Source organism: Cebus imitator, unplaced genomic scaffold, assembly GCF_001604975.1.
Source record: "Cebus imitator isolate Cc_AM_T3 unplaced genomic scaffold, Cebus_imitator-1.0 Scaffold325, whole genome shotgun sequence".
NCBI lineage: Eukaryota > Metazoa > Chordata > Mammalia > Primates > Cebidae > Cebus > Cebus imitator.
In genome coordinates this window covers 2,294,077-2,316,585 of record NW_016107640.1, presented here as the reverse complement: position 1 = coordinate 2,316,585, position 22,509 = coordinate 2,294,077, and the positions used below count along the sequence as shown (strand labels likewise).

At 36.6% G+C, this 22,509-nt stretch overlaps 1 protein-coding gene across 4 annotated transcripts in view; it reads right to left on the bottom strand.

Moving 5' to 3' along the window:
- Positions 1 to 22,509, bottom strand: part of DMXL2 (Dmx like 2) — a 180,225-nt gene that overhangs the window by 48,766 nt on the left and 108,950 nt on the right. For all 4 annotated transcript variants that reach the window (XM_017504635.2, XM_017504636.2, XM_017504637.2 and 1 more), the window contains exons 16-20: positions 15,239 to 15,358; positions 10,535 to 10,762; positions 6,939 to 8,618; positions 3,479 to 3,589; positions 139 to 308 (exon numbers count right to left, since the gene is read on the bottom strand). In XM_017504635.2, the coding sequence (XP_017360124.1) occupies positions 139 to 308; positions 3,479 to 3,589; positions 6,939 to 8,618; positions 10,535 to 10,762; positions 15,239 to 15,358 (2,309 nt within the window). The remainder of the gene's footprint in view (positions 1 to 138; positions 309 to 3,478; positions 3,590 to 6,938; positions 8,619 to 10,534; positions 10,763 to 15,238; positions 15,359 to 22,509) is intronic.

Genomic DNA, 22,509 nt, shown 5'->3' with positions numbered 1-22,509 from the left:
AAAAAAAAAAAAAAAAAAAATTCTCAAGACCTCAAGATAGTCAAATTTCCCACTACAGGTTTTCTGGGAGATAGTATCTTTTTTCTTCAGCAAAAGGGTTTCTTTAATGTAACTCAAAATCCACTGAAGAAAAGTTACCTTTTCGATGCATCTTCGAAGTGTGTTAATGTTCCTCACCCACCACCCTATTCCCATAGCTCTTAATTCAGACCACTGGGGGTCCCCTCTCTGAATTGCTGGAATCATATTAATCAGTTCTTCTTCAGCCTCAGAATGAAAAGCCCAGGCAAAATGGCATGTAGAGACACCTAAATTAGAAATATGAAATAATCTTCATAATTATATCAAATAAGAACAAAAACAGTTTTTCATGCAATCACATGTGCATTCGTTTTCAAAAGAATATTCAAGCAGAAAGCAGAAAGAATGAAAGGAAGCCTGTCATCATTCAGGACTTCTTACTATGTTTCTGAATACAAGATCAATAACATGATACACAAAGTCCAAATCTCTTTTTCCGCAAACATTTGTTTTTGTTTCCCCTACAAAAATAGGGACACTAAATCTTAATCATAAGAAAGAAAAATATTTGAATATCAGGCTATTCACATGTACGGCACACCAAATTTATCTAGAGGTTGTAAGAGCCGCCCAAGCTCACACAACTAGGAGTGCAGAGCCCAGGCCTGATTCCAGGTTTCTCTGTCACCAGGACCTGCAAACCTGGCCTGCCCAAGAGGACACAAGGTGTGTTGTCCCCCAGAAGAGCCTAGGGGAAGGAAAGTATGGTAAAAGCTTCAGTAAGTCAAAAGCTCACGTGCCTGAACGTTGATTCTAGTACCACTGCCCCATTCTTTTCTCTAGCCATGGAGAAACACTTCGAAGCAATCTCTAAACTTCATCAGAGTTCCAGAAAATATTAAGGATAAGCTACAGTCATAATGTACATTCCTCTGCCTTTAGTGCCTTCAGTTAAAAGTAGTTTTAAACTGCCTAATACTAATGCTTTTTGGTGAACGCTGTTTTTTGTTTTTGTTTTTTCCTGGGAGAAAAATGACAGAGATCTAGGCTGTTTATAGAGGCAACAAAGTCTTTATTGACGCTATCAGAATTCCAAGTACTAATGGATTTATCAACCATTCAATCACTGGTAATACTCTTACTGATACTCAACTTAGAGCAGGTAAAAAGGAAACATAATAAATGTGAACCACACAGAATGGTAACTGAAAATGGGAATGCTAGGAAGAACTCTGGGAAGCCTTGGCAAGAAGCCAGACTAGTGCAAGCAGCCATCTGTATGAACTCATTTTGGAAACAAAGAAATGTCTGAGGTCAATGAAAGTCACATTGCAACACAGGCCTCTCAATGCTATTACGTATCAATACTGTTACACATGATTTTTTTCATTATCAACTACTATATAGATTTTGTATACAGTTTAAAGCTTTTCTAGTAATTATTGCTTCACTATAATTCCTTTAGAAAGTATAAAAGAAAAAACTATTATGATCATTTTGAATAATAATCTTAACTCTTTTAACTTTCCCATTGCCAACACTCCTATAACAACTGTGTTTGTAATCCTATCACAAAATTAATGCAGCATGTCTTGACAGCCACTATAAAATTAGGAGAAAACACAGGAAAAAATTAATAAAATCAATTTAGTTTTTTATAACCTGAAAGACAGACTAATTTTTTTGTTATTTAAATCTCTGTCTGCTGTAAGAGAGAACTACTGTATCAATCACTATTCTGCTTTGGAAACTAATATATAGCAATACAAAATGCACAATTTTGCTGATATAAAATTTATAATATAAAATGACAATACAAAACATATTACATTCTATATCCTTAAATTAATTAACATTTTGGTATAAGAAGAAACAAAAATACATACAGACACATCAGAAGAATTAGGTTCAGAAAGCAAGACTAAGAGCAGTGAATGTATTTGAAAACTTGCAGAGGTGAAAAGGTTATTAGGGAAGAAAAAGAACAGACGTACCAACTTATTTTTATTTACCTACCAATGGCTGGCTATTCTCTGCAGTTTACCTCTGCTCATCTCAGCTTTTCCATCTACATACTGGCTACTTAACTTTTCCCTGAAAACTGCTCTCAGGACCATTACCTACAACACCAGTCACTTCTCATCACCAATGTTTTAACTGTAGTCAAAGCAAAAATGGAATTTGACAAAGCTTTAGAAATTTGAAGTATTTTAGATCACCCTAGGAAATGTACAAAATTCTCATTAATTAATTCAATATCACCTATCACCCAAAACTGAAATTTAAGAGAACATGGAGATACCATTTTTAAAATCTATCCAAACAGCATATATTGCTTAAAATGTTCTTACTAAATGTTGGCAATGGGTTGAGGTTTGGCATCATCAAACTTCTTTTTTATATTTTCTATAATTTTTAAATTTTTGTGGGTACATAGTAGGTATATACAAAGTTCTGGGAATATAAATGAACATGGTATTTCTGAAGGGCATTTTGGTGATACTTTTGATTCAGTAATTCCACTGCTAGAAAACTAGCATGAGGAAATAATCAGAAGTGTAAATATTTATATGCCAAGTTCCAAGGTTATTCATTATAGTGATAATTCAAATAGAAAAAACCTCAGCAAAATCTGCTTCAAAAATAAAGGATTGGGTAGATGAAATACAGTTCAGGCACAGAATATCAGGTAGCTATTTAAAGTTATGTTTTCAAAGAACATTCATAGGTTAAAGGGTAAGTGCCATGGGTAAGAATAACACACTATCAAGCCTGGTCTTCTAGGTTCTATAATACTTAGGCATATATTATAGGGCTGTTTCCAAGATGCTGGTTTCAAAAGAAATATAGTCCAATGAAATGAGCACTGGACTGGGATTTGAATGCCAACTCTTCTAATAAATAGTCCTATATCCTGGGCAGGTCACTTTTAATTCTGTAATTTCAATTTTTTAACTATAATAAGAAGGTTGATATAAATTGTCTCAAATCAGGTGTAGGGGTATGCCTGAAGTATGCAAATCCACTGTTATCAATATGGCAGATCTTCCTGAATCATCTTTACTTGCCAATAACTAGAACATAATGCTTACATTAAAATAAATATAAAAACACATAATAGAGCAAAGTTTACATAATTTTTGAAAGAAAAGACATCAAGATATTCAGGGCTACTCTGCAGACAGCCACTCGGGTTACAATCTCAGGCATATCACATTTACTCCCCAAGCTACTACTTTAGTAAATAAATTCTAAGAAACTTAGATGAGCAAAAGTCACAGAATAAAGCTGAAGGATACACAGAAAAATGGTAAGTAGGTACTATGTGACAGAAAGATCTTAATGCCAGTGATAGGTATGCATGTAATGACTTACCTAATGTTTACACACAAACGTGACTACACCTCACCACTCCAATATTAAGTAAAAGTTGTGCAAACTTCATTGAGTGAATTACCTTGATGAAGTAACTGCACTCGGTATAAAGGAGGAAGTGATGTCAAAAGGCATGTGTGCAGGCGCATAGCTAACAAGTATCTCAAACCACACTCATCTAATGTATCTCTTCCTGTAATTTAAACAGGAAATATGTTTAAGGAAAAAAGAATGCAAGATGCCACAAACAGATAAAAAGTTATAAAATTAACATTAAATTTAGTCATAAATTATATAAAATACATAAGGTATTTTTAGTGTATTCCTTACTGAACATTTGAACATCTTTACAAAAAATCATATCTTTGCAAAAACACATATGTGACTACTAAAACTCTTAAAAGAAAAATGATTTGGGGAAATACAATTAACTATTAGTACAGAAAACGAGATTTATATTTACTCATAATAAATGAAAGACGTCTTGAAATTCAATAAAAAATACATTAACGATAGTAAGTTACGTACAACTTTTAATATTATTTTCAACATGAATTCTGATGAGATTACATAACTGATGTGAAATCATTTTTCATATATTTAAACAGGTAATATTTTCTACCTTTGTTAAATTAACTGAAATACAGTACTATGAAAGATTTGAAATTTGAATCCCCAGGCTAGTTAGTGTTACAGGGTTAAGTTGAACCTTCACCATGATTCTACAAATTTATTTATACAAATTTAATTCCACTTAGTCCAAATATGAAGGTGTGACAAGTTTAACCAAAACTATAGCCACTGCTGGATAAAAAGAAAGCAAAAATACTGACAGCACCTAGCCCAATAACTGACACTTCAAGAATCAAATAATATTTTCCAGAAAAAAAGCAAAAGTTTTAAAATTACCAAAAGGCAAGACCCAGCTCTGTTTCCCATTACCTATATCAATCCACCCACCTATCTATCCATCTATCTATTTAGCTAGCTAGCTATTAAGCTGTTGCAAAAGTATTTGTGGTTTTGCCATTAGTTTTGCACCAACCTAATTCCCATCTATCTGTCTATAGGCATGGGATCTGGTTACATTGCCCAAGCTGGTCTAAAAGTCCTGGCCTCAAGCAAACATCCCACCTTGGCCTCTCAAAGTGCTGCCATTACAGGTGTGACCCACCATGCTCATTTGTCCATTTGTCCATTTATTCATTCAACAAATCAAGCATCTATTACATGTGAGGAACTCTTCAGATACTGGGAATTGAGCAGTCGATAAGGCAAAGTCCCTACTCTCATGGAGATCACACTTTGGAAAGCAGAGACAAACAATAAAAAAATAGGATGTAGAAATTAATGCTATGAAGGGAAATAATGCAGGACTGAGAGACAGGGAATGCTGGAGTAAGAGAGTTCTATTTTACACAGTGTGGCCAAGAAAGAACTCTCCAATCAGATGACATGCCAGCAGCAATCTGAGGAAGTAAAGGAATGAGCCATGGATGAATCTGGAAATAAGAGCATTCTAGTAGAGCAGAAATGAGCACAGATCGTGTGGGGCCTTTTGGCCACTGTAAGGTTCTTAATTTTTATTATAAATGAGGCAGGAAGGCACTGGTATATGTTGAGCAGAGGGGAGATTTAATGTGATTTGGTTTTAAAAGAATCACCAGTTCCCAAGCAAAGAACGGACAGAGGTAACAAGAATAAGCAGTTGGGAGATGACAGGGACTTGGACCAGAGTAGTAACTGCAAAATTAATGAGAATTGATTACTGGATTCTGGATATTAATAGAACCGACAGCATTTGCCAAAGAACTGGACATGGGGTATGAGAGAAAGTAGAGTCAAGAATGACTATAATCCATTTACTGAGATGTGTAACTCATTTAATCTCTGAGCTTCAGTTTCCCACCTGTGAAATGGAGACATTCATTCCTGCCTTATTACCTCATGAATGTCCACTGTGTCTAGGATACACTATTTGTATATTGCTTAGCCAATGCTACAGTTTTGTATTAGAAAGTGCAAACTATTTTTCACAGATTATGGCATGCCTATTTTAATGTCCCACAGTAAAAACTAATATATATTAAACACACAACACAAGCTTAAGGTTGTTCTGAGAAGAATCTCACTCTATTGCATACAACCTCATAGTGGTTAAGATTTTTTTTTCCCAATTAAAAGTTACAGAAAATAAGTCACAGGCAAAACCCTAGAAGGTCTCTGTTTATTTTAACCTGCAGAAGACAAAATTATGGGGGATATACTACAAGGATTTAAATTTATATGAAGAGGTATTTTCCAGCTGGCTTTCTACCACACATCTGGAAATTATGAAATAGTTAAAAGAGTACAGGCTTGGAGTCAACAATTTATTCACATATGAACCCAACTTATACTCCTTAATGCCTATGTAATCTCAGATGAGTCCCTTAATTTCTTAAAGATCAGTGTCTTCATCTATAAAGTTAAACATAATAATAGCCACCTGCTAGAAGACTGATAGATACGATAAAGTACATAAATTGCCTGAAATATAGCAATTTTTCACTCCTCCACATATTTACTGAATGAAATTTTGATTGTTAATTTTCAGTTTATTTTGCCAATGCCATCATTTACAATCAATATCATTACCCTGAACTATGTGCATAAAAGAATGGAATCTAGTTTCAGGAGGCAGCCAAAAATTTTCTAGTTACAGAACGAATTGGGCAAAATATGTATAACATTAACTGTATGGAAACCTCTCTGAAGAGACCTTTTGGAGAAAATTAGGTAATTGTAAAAAGTTGTTTATGGCTAGAAATGGGAAGATCAACGAGTTGAGCCCATGAGCTCCCAATAAGCCTCATGATTCCATGGTAGCATTAACAAATGGAACATTATTACCAAAGAAAGAAATCATAGGAATCAATCTGTTTTAAAAAACAAGAGACTTGGCCAATCCATAGTGACTCATGCCTATAATCCCAGCACTGTGGGAGGCCAAGGCAGGAAGACTGCTTGAGCTTAGGAGTTTGAGACTAGGCTGGACAATGTAGGGAGACCTAGTCCCTACAAAAAAATAAAAAGAAATTAGCTGGGCCCCATGGTGGTGCACACCTGTGGTCCCAGCAATTGAGGAGGCTGAGGTGGGAAGAGTACTTGAGCCTGAAAGGTTAAGGCTACAGTGAGCAGTGACTGTACCACTGAACTCCAGCCTGGGCAACAGAGCAAGACCCTGTCTCAAAAAAACAGACAAACAAAAAACCCAAACACACACAAAAAAACAAGAGATTATAAATCCAAGATGACACAAAGGTTTCAGTGTAAAAACTCATGACAGAATACACATGGATCTCACAAATCCATGCATTCACATCTGCCTCAACTGTCTTTTCTAACTGAGCATATTATGTAATAGTAATTGCTTATTAAGGAGGTCGCTTCCCTGCAAAGTCTGAAAGTTAAGATGGTAATTCAATAAAGGAGTCGGTATACAGATAATACAAATATTTCTATTAGGTAGAACTTCATAAATTTTTAGTGAGAATATTTACCTGAGTAGCTCTTATCTCTGCTTTCATCAAGCTCAGTACTGGTAGTAGCCACTGTATCAGCCAAAGCTACAAGGAACATCTGCTCCAAACGGGTAAGGCCTGGTAGACTTGAGTGCATAAGATGACTTGAAAGAACCCTTGCGTGTTCTTGGCCAAAGTAAGCTGGTCCGTATTGAGAAAGATTTATTACTTTTGATTTGCTTTCTCTCTTTTCGGGCTCTAAATCAATATCATCCGTTGTTATGTCCTGCATTTGAAACAGATCTGAATACTGATCCTCTGGTTGACTTACTGTCTGATCTTCATAGCTCTGTGGTATCTTTGTACTTTCTTCTGAAATTCTGTAGGATGTATCTTGATCTGCAGCAAGTAATGCATATAGTGGCAGTGGAGGGATAGAATCTATCTCAGTATAATCTCGAGTACCATCTTTTCCTAAGGTGACTGTTTCCTTTGCTGTACTGCCACTTACACTAATAGTTCGAGAAAGATGTCGCTTAGTTCCTTCTCCAGCATCAGCATCTCGAACTATGGCTACTTCACCTGCAATACATTTTACTAAATGAGAGAGAATGGCTTTAGCCCTTCTAACTTTCCCTAAATCCATCAATTCTAACAGCTGAGTTGGATGATATTGTGGAAGAGTAGGGGAAAGTACATGTGCAGCCTCAAATAAGCCACCATCTTGAATTACAGTTGGTGAACAAAAAACATCATCAGAAATAGCTGTTCCTTCAACAATACTTTTTCTTGCCAGCATATTAGATTTAAAGGTCAAATGATCTTGCATTGCTGCCTCTTCTGCATTAGGACTATCAGCTTCAGTGTCTCCAAATTTGACAGCATGCTTCCACTGTGCATATACTTGCATTTCACAATCCATTCCTACCACCAATATCCCATCTCTTACCCAAGAGAGAGAAACAGGTAGTGAAGGAGTACCATCAACAGAAGATACCAAGTCTATAGATCTGAGAAGAACCCATCTTGACCTAACTCCTTGCTTGATACTACCACCTAGTGGTAAAGTAATGATAGCTACTCCATCCTTACTGTTGGTTTGCTCAGTCACAATTCCTGAAAGCCTTCCATACATAAAGATATTAGCACCGACCCCCACTGTAAGAATGTGGGAGCCATCTTCTTTTGATACCCAGTCCAAATGTACTAAATGTTTGATATTCGGAATAAGATATCTATCCTTGCTCAAGAGTGCATCTGACTTGCTATATACAAACAGATTACTGTCGACACTGACCCTTGAATCAAGTACACTCCCAACCTTAACCAAATCATCAAGATGAATTGTTTGTTCCAAAACCCACTCTGACCCTCCTGTAGATTCACACTCAAATATACAAACATGCATAGAAAATTCTTTAGAAACAAAACCATTATGGTGGATAGGTTGCTTATAAGCCACTGCAAGGCGACCTGTGTAGGAACAGCTAACCGCAACTGGTCTTCCCACAATGCTCACTGTACTGCTATTATCTTCTCCTTCATCATTCATCAAAGGCCATCTCTTCCAATGATAAATTTCTTTCTCTTCACTTTTATTACATTCTGGGTTGGTTTCCATACAACATTTCCAGAAGCGTACTTTATTGTCAGAACAAGTTGTAACCACTAAATAAGGTGCAAGGCACACTGGATAAATTGAAGAAGAACTCAGATGGCCTTAAAAAAGAAAAGGAAACAGTTATAATAATAATAAAGCCACAAAATAACACAGTAATAATCAAATTCTAGAATGTGATGAATTCGAAGTCACTATAAGCTTCTTCAGAATAACTCAGCAGCTTCCTCTTAACAAGTATCCCACACTAAATGTCCATTGGCCAACATACCTATAAAGGTCTTAAAGGGCCCATCAGTGAAATCAAGGTATGCAATAATAATCACTTAATTTGCTTTTGAGTAATTAAGTTTACATGAGGCAAGCATTTAACTAAAATAAAACTCAAAAGCACTGAAACAAATCAACCCTTAATAAATGTGTTTCTATAATTTATATTACCTTCACCACAAAATGCCTCCATAGACTTTCAAACTATATATTTAATCATTTTCATCATGAATACTTAACTGAGTTTTACAATTTGCCTTTCAAATCCTCCTAACCTTCCCCTTCCCTCAAATAATCCAGACCCCATGTGGTACATCAAATGTTTTTTCAGGCAGCAAAACAGACCAATAGATCTCACCCTTTTACCAAGTTTAATTCATCTCCTCTTAGCACTGAACTAGAGCCCTCTTATCTATTCCTGACTGCCAAAGACTAACAACGCACATCTGTTGTCAACTGTAAGACAAGGGGATACAGAGATTAAGATCTGAGGTCAGAAGATCTGGATTCAAGTTTCAATCCACCAACAATTTCATTAACAGTGGAAAACCTACTTAATCATCTGAGCCTCCTCCATCTAAACAATTGAGATCAGTTACTGTTTCCCGTAGAATATTATTATCATATAAGACATTTTATAAGGCCTCTGTAAAATATAATTTATTATTATGAATTCCAATAAACTTTTGTGAGCATAATCCAAACCTTTCAAACAAAGATTAACAAACTGGCCTAGATATGCACCAGCCACAAAAGCTCTTCTCAATATGATCCTTCCAACTGTGAATGCAAACCTGTCTTAGGGATGAATATGAAAAAACCCATACTGATTATCATTCCCCAGTAATTATAACAGCCCTGCCTGAACCTTCAATTTTGGTTTCCCAAAAACACTATTTTAGAAGCTCCCCAATTAAAATTCTTCAAGTAGCAGATCACTTTAAATGCAGCTGTCAGTCTTGCCCTCTAAATTATCTTAACACCTTGCTAAAGTCAGTATCATTCCAGGCCAGCCAAACTGTAGTCTTCTATCCTACATATTTCCTCAGAGTATCTGCCAACCCTTCTTCAAACATTCTTAACAAAAGTGAGGCACTATTAGCACAATGTGGATGAGAAGTCTTAAATTTAAGAAAAAAAGCTTCAGTGATTTACAAATCAACATATTTGTTCTTCAAAATTTTACTAACATGGTAGGCAAGACACCTCACATTAAAATATTTACACTATTTTCTGTCAAGCTGATTATATTTATCACAGGAAACTTTTTTCCTTTTTTTTTTTTTTTGGGAGGAGTCTCACTCTGTCGTCCAGGCTGGGTGCAGCAGCGTGATCTCAGCTCACTGCAACCTCTATCTCTCAGGTTCAAGCAACTTTCCTGCCTCAGCTTCCCAGATAGCTGAAATTACAGGCATGCGTCAACACTCCCAGCTAACTTTTGTATTTTCGTAGAGATGGGGTGTCACCATGTTAGCCAGGGTGGTCTTGAACTACTGACCTCAGGTGATCCACCCACCTCAGCTTCCCAAAGTGCTGGGATTATAGGCATGAGCCACCACATCCGGCCAGGAAATTATTTCTAATAAAGACATATTTCTAAACATCTAGACATATTAACAGAACATAAATCTTTATTTTAATGTCAACATAGCACATATTTCAGAAGAGCTCATCTATTTTATCCACTAAAGAGTTCATACATTTTAACACTCTAAGCTACCACTGCTCAATCTTAAAGTGACATTACCTGCTGAAGGTGTTGCTCTTATTACTTCAACTGATTCTGGGAGATCAAGGGGTTGGCTATACACCAGTCTAGAACTCAGAATAAGTTTACTGGCAGTTTGAAGATTGGCAATTGATGAAGAATGTGGCATGGGGCTCACACTAGGAGAGGTTTCTGGAGAAGAATCTACATTCTTCTGTCCAGGGACTGAAAGTAGACTCTCAGAGGAAGCACCTTCTGAAGCTTTAGCTTTAAAAATAAATTATAAAATTACAAAATGTATTTATATCATTACTATAAATATGAGCTACAATATTACTTTGTTATTATTTCAGAAACATATCTTCTTAAAACCATTTTGGACATAAGCTGAGTGCAGTGGCTCACGCCTGTAATCCGAGCACTTTGGGAGGCTGAGGCAGGCAGATCACATGAGGTCAGGAGTTCAAGACCAGCCTGATCAACATGGAGAAACCCCATCTCTGCTAAAAAATACAAAATTAGCCAGGCATGGTGGCACACGCCTGTAATCCCAGCTACTCAGGAGGCTGAGGCAGGAGAATCACTTGAACCCAGGAAGCAAAGGCTGTGGTAAGCTGAGATCACACCATTGCACTCCAGCCTGGGCAACAAGAGTGAAACTCCATCTGAAAAACAAAATATTTTGCAGATGAAGATACAGAGAAAAGAGAACTGTTTTTTTAAACAGAATGACCATATGACTCAGCAATCTCACTACCAGGTATTTATACAAAGGAAACAAAATCATTCTATCAAAGGGATAACTGCACCCCCACATTTATTGTAACACTATTCACAACAGCCAAGATATAAAATCAACCTAATATCCATCAACAAATAAATGGATAAAGAAAATGTGGTATACATACACAATGGAATATTCTTCAGCCATAAATAAGAATAAAATCCTGTCATTTGCAGCAACACAGTTAGAAACTGAAGGTCATTATGTTAAGTGAAATAAGCCAGGTACAGAAATACAAATATCACATGTTCTCTCACTCATATGTGGGAGCTAAGAAAGTGGATCTCATGGAGGTAGAGAATAAAATAATAGATACCGGAGAATGGGAAGGGTTGTGGGGCAGGTAAAGAGGCTGTTTAACAGGTACAAACATAAAGTTAGACAGAAGAAATAAGTTCTAGTGTTTGATAGCACAGAATGACTACAGTTAACAACAATACATTATATATTTCAAAATAACTACAAGAGAAGATATGAACTGTTCCCAACCCAAAGAAACAATATATTTCAAGGTAATGAATATCCTAAATACCCTGATTTGATCATTACATATTCTATGCATGTATCAAAATATCACATGTACCCCAGAAGTATGTATAATTATTATGCAGCAATAAAAATTTTTAAAAAAATAATTTGGAGACAAGGTCAATTTTCAAACTTTTGCTTAGGTACCCTAATAAGCTTAAATTTTTTTTTTTTTTTTTTACAATATTTTACTCTTTCTTAGTAACAACTCCATCATGGGAGACTGTCAGGGAAGAATTACAACATGTAAAAGCTAAAAAAAATCCGTATAAAGTCCAGTGTAGTCACGATTTAAAACACATTAAAAGTCTGAGGAATCTTAACGTGCAAATTCCCAGGCCTAACCACAGATAAACTGATTTAGATGATTTGGGGTAGATCCTGGTAAAGCAGCACAGGTGTTTCAAACAGATGGATCATGAACCAAACTTTAAGAAATAACAATGTACTGCCTTACTTTTAGGTTAAGAAATTTAAACTTAAGAGAGCTTAGTGGTTTTCCTGAGGCCATATAATTAGCTAGGGGCAAAGAAGACACTAGACTAGAAACCTCCTATCAAGTACTCAAACCAGAGAATGATTTCAAGAATAAAGACACAAAGTAAAAGTTCTAAGAAAATTTAAAATAGTATTAGTTGACTGGCTTTGTAAGCCATATTGACTTGATCTTCCAAAGAATTTCCAGTGAGTGTAAATCTCACTGGAGTCAGTTATCTGTTCTTTTGTGACATATAAAAGATACTCTACATACATACATACATTTATTTATTTATTTGTGTGTCTGTCTCTCCCCATTGGACCATAAATTCATTAAAGGCAGGGAATGATGTGTTATTGCCTTATACATCTCAAGGAGCACCAGAATATCCAATAAATAATAATCAATCCTCTTTTGTTTCTGTTAAACATGTCAATCTATCTTATAATGACAGGCCACTAAGTAAGAAATATGAAAACATTTTTTTGTAAAATGTAGTAAGACTACAAACTTGAATCAGTAGGCAAAAGACAGGAGTCCCACTCCTGACTCTATCAGTAATGAGATGTGTTTCCTTAGGCCAGGTACTTCACCACCTCTGGCTACTTTCTCACCAGCAAAATAAGGTTAAACTACATCATCTCTCTTCCTGTAAATCATGCAATTTTCTGTCATATATCTCATGCTAAGAAAGAAAATAAGAACAGAAGAAAAGCAAAGACTTGTCCAGGTCTGTTGGTTCACTCCTGTATTCCCAGCACTTTGGGAGGCTGAGGCGGGAGGATCGCCTGAGGTTGGGAGTTCAAGACCAGCCTGACCAACATGGAGAAATCTTGCCTCTCCTAAAAATACAAAATTAGGCCAGCATGGTGGCACATGCCTATAATCCCAGCTACCTGGGAGGCTGAGGCAGGAGAATTGCCTGAACTCGGGAGGCAGAGGTTGCGGTGAGCTGAGATCAAGCCACTGCACTCCAGCCTGGGCAACAAGAGTGAAACTCCATCTCAAAAAAAACAAAAAGCAGACTTTAGAGTCAGCAAGGCCTGATTTTGAAACTTGGTTCTGTGACAAACTATATAAAGGGACTTGGTCAAGTAACTTAACCTTGCTCCATTAATAAGTGAAATAATATCTATCTCACATATATGAAGCACCCATCTCAGCGCCTGGCACCCAGAAGGCACTCCACATGTTTCCTTCTCTAACAAAATTTAAACCAATCATTTATCCTTTAACAGGATATTCAATACTGTGGTAAATTCAAGCATTAAATGTGGATGGCAACACACATTGTTAAATCTGCAGCAAACATTAGAACAAAAGATGGATGCTTTCTATCACAGCTGAAAAAGAGTAAATTCTTTGCCTCTATATTTGAACATTTCAAATCTTCTTTTCTGGCTATTTTGAAGCAATGTAGTATCACTGTCCATGACATACTGCTGTCACAAACAGCGTTGGCAAGCAACTCTACTGTAGCCATGGCTTTAGTGAGACACTCGCCTCATAAGCAGTGGGGACAAACAGTATCACATAGTTCCTGTCCTCCCACAAGGATCTGTTACTACCTATATAAATCTCTTCAGAGCCATTCCCATCTCTGTGCCCAGTTCTACAAATTACTATATTCTCTGCTGGGTGAATCTCTTCCTGATGAACTAGTTTTAGATCCCTTCTCTTGCATTTCTGTCAAAAAACATATAATGCAAAGAATTAACTCCAAAGGCTTTGAAAGAATTTTTAAAGTCCTGGTGCCTCAAAAAGATTAGGCTCAACTAGGTGAAGGTAAAGTTTCTGTCAAATAATTTGGCTTTTCTAACGGCAATTTACGGCCCACATAGAACTGCTACTTACAAAGTTATGTGATAATGTATAATACATGTCAACAAAAGTACATATTAACATATTATTCTTTCACAGTATTAAATGTTGTACAGAAAGTTGTATAAAATCAATTAAATAATATAATTACAATAAATAATACAATCTTCTTACATCTCAAAGCAGATTCAATGTGATATGGCTATCCATGCAGTTCTTCAATTTAACAATTATCTCTCAAAATGTAAAAGTTTGTTTTAAAAAAAAAAATCTATGATCATTTCTTTGCTTCATAGTACAGATTTCTCAACTGGTTTAGAGATTAATCTAAATGTGTACGGCAAAAGAATGGTTGAAATAATTTTTAATCACAATTGCATTTCTTTTTTTTTTTTCTTTTTTTTGAGACAGGGTCTCACTTTATCACCCAGGCTAGAGTGCAGTGGCGCAGTCTTGACTCATTGCAGCCTCTGCCTCCAGGGCTCAAGCAATCCTCCCATCTCAGCCTCCTAAGTACAGGCACGCACCACCACACCTGACTAAATTTTTTTTTTTTGTAGAGATGAAGTCTCACTATACTGCCCAGGCTAATCTTGAATTGCTGGGCTCAAGCAATCGTCCTGCCTTAGCCTCCCAAAGCACTGGGATTACAGGCACGAGCCACCATGCCTAGCCTGTATTTCTTAATGTTCTACAAAAACAGTTCTACTTATAAGCCTCAGGCACTCAATCATACTTTATCAAACAGCAAATCTGCTTCTCTTAATGATGATAAAGCTGACAATGTACACTGTATTGGATGGGAATGTGTATTAATAAAAAAGTACAATATTAGTTCTATGAGCATCTAGAACAGTCATAATATCCACTCAATAAATATTCACTGAAAACAATAAACCAAGCTTTTATTTTTTTCAATATTTCTGATGTGCTTATAGACTGGTTTTTAGGATTAACCGGTTTCATTAATGATTTCTGACCTTGTAATTAAAGGTTTAGCAGAGACCTTTCAATTCAGCAACTCAATTTACAGTTTATTAGAACTTCATTTTATAGTATTAACCAAAGTAAAGCATATTCCATAAAAGGAATTTATTATGCATCATCTCTGTATAAAACTAAAGCTACTTACCTAAACAGGCTTGTACAGATTTAAGATGAAGATGCCACATATGGAGAATAGAGTTATTATTGCTGTCCTTTTCAATTACTACTAGAAAGAACTTTTCTGAAAATGGTGGTGGGCGGTATCCTATTATTCAAAGGAAAAGAGGATATTTAAATTAGCATGTTTTTATGGAGTTAAGAAAATACTTTTTAAAAGCTGCCACCACCTCTTGTTATGCATAGAAGTTGGGAGGAAAAGGCAAGAAAGACTTTCAGGAGGAGTTTTATATAATTTTTCTGCCAAAAGCTAGATAGCTATCAAGGACTAATAAGGTTTTGTCAAAGGTACACAAAAGACAACATGAAAGGATACCTACTGGTCAAAGAGGGGACGGTTTGAGCATCAAAGAATATAACTAAATAAAATTTGTTAAAACACATTTACCATTTTACAAACTATGAGTTCACAAAAATACCAATAGTGTACATAAAAAAGAAAGGAAAGAAAAGAAAAGAAAAGAAAAGCAGAAGAAGAATGGAAGGAGAGAAGGGAAGGAAGTGGGGTCCTGGGCATACAAAGTGCAAGCCGGCCTCATGGGATGTGCCTGGAGTAACTCAGACACTCACTCCTTATTTGGGAAAGTGGCAATGAAAAGGAAATAATAAACATTCATCCTGCTTTTCCTGTAATGACAATAGCATTAAAAAAACTGAAGTTGTGGAGGAAGGAGAAGCGGTAGGGTAAAGAGATTTTGTAGGAATTTCACATGAAGAACACATGGACACCGGGAGGGGAACACCACACACTGGGCCTGTCTGTGGGTGAGGGATAGGGGAAGGGTAGCAATTAGGAGAAATACCTAATGCAAATGACAGGCTGATGGGTGCAGCAAACCACCATGGCACATGTATACCTATGTAACAAACCTGCACGTTCTGCACATGTATCCCAGAACTTAAAGTATTTAAAAAAAAAAAAAAAAAAAAAACCCTTTGAACAGATAATTCCATTCTTGCAAAGGATTTCTACAAGATAAGCCCAGATAAGCCCTGGAAAATGTTGTGACTAAAATGAAGTAAACTATTACAATAACGAGATTATGTCAAAAGGACTCAGGACCTACCTGAATTGGTCCTTACTAGCCTAATATAGGACTATGTAAGCATTTTAAAAAATCACCACAACGGCTCAAAATATGCTACGTACATAAAATCCATGAGTTATATGAGTACTTCTCTGTATGTATATTACTATTCATTAAAGAGTTTTCTTAAAATGTGTTCATACTGATACTTAAAAGACAAAGAAATTGAAATAACAACAACAAATTCAACAGTAGAAGCTGGAAATAACCAGGGCACAGACTCCTTATTCTGAAACTGTCAACTAAAAGGAAAGAACTAAGCACTTAACCCCTTTCCAAAAAAAACTGTTTTTCAAAGTAATCCAATAGCTCCAGTAGATAAATGCTTTTCTTCACAGATGCTTCCCAGCTAATAAATAAATGGGAAGTGATAAAATTGGAAAATCATCATTTTTCAATCACTAATGAAATAATTGGTTTAAGATCAACAACATTCAATGGAAGAAGCCATGAGATAAGCCCAGATAAACCCTGGAAAATGCTGTGACTAAAAGCTATCAAACTATAATGACATCACCAACTGAATCTTCCAAATCTTAGTATGGCTAAAAGTGAGATAACCAAGTTTTTTTTTTTTCTGGTATGATACATATGAAGTACACAACATCACCTAGAATGTTGAACCCCAATCTCAAGTGTCTAGAGCTAACTTCTGCTTTACAGGAAATATAACAGACAAGCAAAAGTTTAAATAATATCACAAGTAAGTAGTCAGAGAAACTCCTTTAAAAAAAACTTGCTCTAGAACTGAAGAGAATAGACATGAAGAACTCTTCAAAATATCAATAAATCCAGGAGGTGGTTTTATGAGAAGATTAACAAAACAGACTGCCAGCCAGACTAATAAAAAAGAAAAGAATCAAATAGACACAACAAAAAATGATAAAGGGGATATCACCGCTGATCCCACAGAAATACAAACTACCATCAGAAAATACTATAAACACATCCAAGCAAATAAACTAGAAAATCTAGAAGAAACAGATAAACTCCTGGACACATACAACCACCCAAGACTAAACCAGGAAGAAGCTGAATCTCTGAATAGACCAATAACAAGTTCTGAAATTGAGGCAGTAATTAACAGTCTACCAACCAAAAAAAAGCCCAGGACCACATGGATTCACAGCTGAATTCTACCAGAGGTACAAAGAGGAGCTGGTACCATTCCTTCTGAAACTATTCCAAACGATAGAAAAAGAGGGAATCCTCCTTAACTCATTTTCAGAGGCCAGCATCATCCTGATACCAAAATCTGGCAGAGAAACATCAAAAAAAAGAAAATTTCAGGCCAAATTCTGATGAACATCGATACAAAATTCCTCAGTAAAATACTGGCAAACCGAATCTAGCAGCACATCAAAAAGCTTATCCAACAAGATCAAGTCGGCTTCATCCCTAGGATGCAAGGCTGGTTCAAGGTATGCAAATCAATAAATGTAATCCATCACATAAACAGAACCAAAGAGAAAAACCACATGATATCTCAAAAGGTACAGGAAAGGCCGTGGATAAAATTTAACACCCCTTCATGCTAAAAACTCTCAATAAACTAGATAATGATGGAATGTGTCTCAAAATAATGAGAGCTATTTATGACAAACCCACAGCCAATGTTATACTGAACAGGCAAAAGCTGGAAGCACTCCCCTTGAAAACCGGCAAAAGACAAGGATGCCCTCTCTCACCACTCCTATTCAATACAGTATTGGAAGTTCTGGCCAGGGCAATCAGGCAAGAGAAAGAAATAAAGGGTATCAAATATGAAAAGAGGAAGTCAAATTGTCTCTGTTTGAAGATGACATGATTGTATATTTAGAAAACCCCATTGTCTCAGCCCAAAATCCCCTTAAGCTGATAAGCAACTTCAGCAAAGTCTCAGGATACAAAATCAATGTGCAAAAATCACAAACATTCTTATACATCAATAACAGACAAACAGAGAGAAAAATCATGAGTAAATGCCCATTCACAATTGCTACAGAGAATAAATTGCCTAGGAATACAACTAACAAGGGATGCCAAGGACCTCTTCAAGGAGAACTACAAACCTCTGCTCAATGAAATAAGAGAGGACAAAAAATGGAAAATCATTCCATGCTCATGGATAGGAAGAATCAATATCATGAAAATGGTCATACAGCCCAAAGTTATTTATAGATTCAATGCTACCCCCATCAAGCTACCGTTGACTTTCTTCATAGAATTAGAAACAAAAACCACTTTAAATTTCATATGGAACCAAAAAAGAGCCTGTATAGCCAAGATAATCCTAAGCAAAATGAACAAGGCTGAAAGCATCATACTATCTGACTTCAAACTATACTATCAGGCTACAGTACAAAAACAGCATGGTACTGGTACCAAAACAGATATATAGACCAATGGAAAAGAACAGAGGCCTCAGAAATAATGCCACACATCTACAACTATCTGATCTTTGACAAACCTGACAAAAATTAAGCAATGGGAAAGGATTCCCTATTGAACAAATGGTATTTGTTAAACTGGCTAGCCATATGCAGAAAACTGAAACTGAACCCCTTCCTTACATCTTATACAAAAATTAACTCAAGATGGATTAAAGACTTAAATGTAAGACATAAAACCCTAAAAACCCTAGAAGAAAACCTATGCAATACCATTCAGGATATAGGCAAGGGCAAAGACTTCATGACTAAAACAACAAAAGCCAAAACTGACAAATGTCGGGATCTAATTAAACTAAAGAGCTTCTGCACAGCAAAATAAACTATCATCAGAGTGAACAGGCAACCTACAGAATGGGAGAAAATTTTTGCAATCTATCTATCTGACAAAGGGTTAATATCCAGAATCTATAAGGAACTTAAAGAAATTCACAAGAAAAAAACAACCCAGTCAAAAAGTAGGTGAAGGATATGAACAGACACCTCTCAAAAGAGGACATTCATGCAGCCAACAAACATATAAAAAAAAGATCATCATCACTGGTCATAAGAGAAATAACGCAAATCAAAACCATATTGAGATACGATCTCATGCGAGTTAGAAAGGCAATCATTAAAAAGTCAGGAAACAATGGATGCAGGAGAGAACATGGAGAAAAAGGAATGCTTTTACACTGCTGGTGGGAGTGTAAATTAGTTCAACCATTGTGGATGACAATGTGGCAATTCCTCAAGGATCCAGAACCAGAAATACGATTTGACCCAGCCAGCAATCCCATTACTGGGTATATACCCAAAGGATTATAAACTTTTCTACCACAAAGACACATGCACACGTATGTTTATTGCTGCACTGTTGACAATAGCAAAGACCTGGAACCAACTCAAATGCTCATCAATGATAGACTGGATAAAGAAAATGTGGCACATATACACCATGGAATATCATGCAGCCATAAAAAAGGATGAGTTCATGTCCTTTGCAGGGACATGGATGAAGATGGAAACCATCATTCTCAGCAAATTAACACAGGAACAGAAAATCAAACCCTGCATGTTATCACTAATAAGTGGGAGATGAATAATGAGAACACAAGGACACAGGGAGGGGAGCATCACACACTGGAGCCTATTGGGAGGTGGGGGGCTAGGGGAGCAAGAGCATTAGGAGAAATACCTAATGCAGCTACGGGTTGATGGGTACAGCAAATCACCATGACACATGTATACCTATGTAACAAACCTGCATGTTCTGCACATGTATCCCAGAACTTATAATAAAAAAAATTATAAAAAAAACTTGCTCTAAAACAAGTCAGCAGCATAATGAGAGTATATATATGGTATCACTTTAGATTAAAATCTCTTGATAGACAATAAAAACAATGTGTAAACCTTATTTGGATATAGATTCAAGCAAATTAAAAACGCAAAAAACCTCAACATTTTTTACACAACTGCATGAAATATGAAATGCTCATTGCACGATTTTGAGGAATATTATTTTATCAATTTGATAATAGCAAATATGCAAGGAAGTCATTTTTAGAAACGCATACAGAATTGAAACAACACCATAGCTAGATTTGCTTTAAAATATTTCAGTGGGGCCAGGCACAGTGGCTTATACCTGTAATCCCAGCACTTTGGGAGGCCAAGGCAGGCTGATCACTTGAGGTCAGGAGTTCAAGATCAGCCTGGCCAATGTGGTGAAACTCCATCTCTAGAAATAATACACACAAAAAAATTAGCTGGGTGTGGTGGCACATGCCTGTATTCCCACCAACTTGGGAGGCTGCAGCAGGAGAGTTGCTTGAACTCGGAAGGTGGAGGTTACAGTAAGCCAAAATGATGTCACTGCACTCCAGCCTGGGCAACAGAGCAAGATCCCGTCTCAAAAGTAAAAAATTTCAGGGGGAAAGAGAAAAGAAAAATTGTGTAGACAAAGCAAGTGTGATAAAATCTTTAACCTACATTATAGGAATATGGAGATTCATTTAATTATGCACTCTAATTTTGTCTATTTTTGGCATTTTTCTTAACTAAAAGAGTAATTAACTTTAAAAAAATTATTTATTATACTTTAAGCTCTGGGGTACATGTGCAGATTGTGCAGGTTACATAGGTATACACGTGCCACAGTGGTGGTTTGCTGCATCCATCACCCCATCATCTACATTAGGTATTTCTAAAGCTATTCCTCCCCAGCCCTCACACCCTCGTGTGAGATGTTTCCATCCCAGTGTCCATGTGTTCTCATTGTTCAATACCCACTTATGAGTGAGAACAGGTGGTGTTTAGTTTTTTGTTCTTGTATCAGTTTGCCGAGAAAGATGGTTTCCAGTTTCATCCATGTCCCTGCCAAGGACATGAACTCATCCTTTTTTATGGCTGCAGAGTATTCCATGGTGTATATGTGCCACATTTTCTTTACCCAATCTATCATTGATGGGCTTTTGGGTTGGTTCCAAGTCTTTGCTATTGTGAACAGTGCCACAATGAACATACGTGTGCAGATGTCTTTATAATAGAATGATTTATAATCCTTTGGGTATATACCCAGTAATGGGGTTGCTAGGTCAAATGGTATTTCTATTTCTAGATCCTTAAGGAATCGTCACACTGTCTTCCACAATGGTTGAACTAATTTACACTCTCATCAACAGTGTAAAGGCATTCCTGTTTCCTCACAGCCTCTCCAGCATCTGTTGTCACCAGATTTTTAAATGATCGCCATTCTAACTGGTATGAGGCGGTATCTCAATGTGGTTTTAATATGCATGTCTCTAATGACAAGATAATGAGCTACAAACACCTCCATGCAAATAAACCAGTAAATCTAGAAGAAATGGATAAACTCCTGGACACTTACACCCTCCCAAGACTAAACCAGTAAAAAGCTGAATTCCTGAATAGACCAATGACAAGGTCTGAAGTTGTGGCAGCAATTAATAGCCTACCAAGCAAAAAAAGTCCAGGAGCAGACAGGTTCACAGCCAAATGCTACCAGAGGTAAAAGAAGAACTGGTACCACTCCTTCTGAAACTATTCCAAACAATATAAAAAGAAGGACTCCTCCCTAACTCATTTTATGAGACCAACATCATCCTGATACCAAAATCTGGCAGAGATGCAACTAAAAAAGAAAATTTCAGGCCAATATCCACGATAAACACTGATGTCAAAATCTTCAATAAAATACTGGCAAACTGAATTCAACAGCACATCAAAAAACTTATCCATCATGATCAAGTTGGATTCATCCCAGGGATGCAAGGCTGGTTCAACATCCGCAAATCTATAAACGTAATGCATCACATAAACAGAACCAAAGACAAAAACCACATGATTATCACAAGAGTAATTAACTTTTAATTAAAACTTAGAAAGTACAAAATAAAGCAGAGGCAGAGAACAGGAGAAACCTACACAACTCAGTACAGTTATAGGCTGGGCGTGGTGGCTCACGCCAGTAATCCCAGCACACTGGGAGGCCAATGCAGGTGGATCACCTGAGGTCAGGAGTCCAAGACCAGCCTGACCAACATGGAGGAAACCCTGTCTCTATTAAAATACAAAATTAGCCAGGCATCAGTGTGGGTTCCTATAATCCCAGTTACTCAGGAGGTTGAGGCAAGAGAATCACTTGAACCCAGGAGGCACAGGTTGTGGTGAGCCAAGACTGTGCCATTGCACTTTAGCCTGGGAAACAAGAGTGAAGC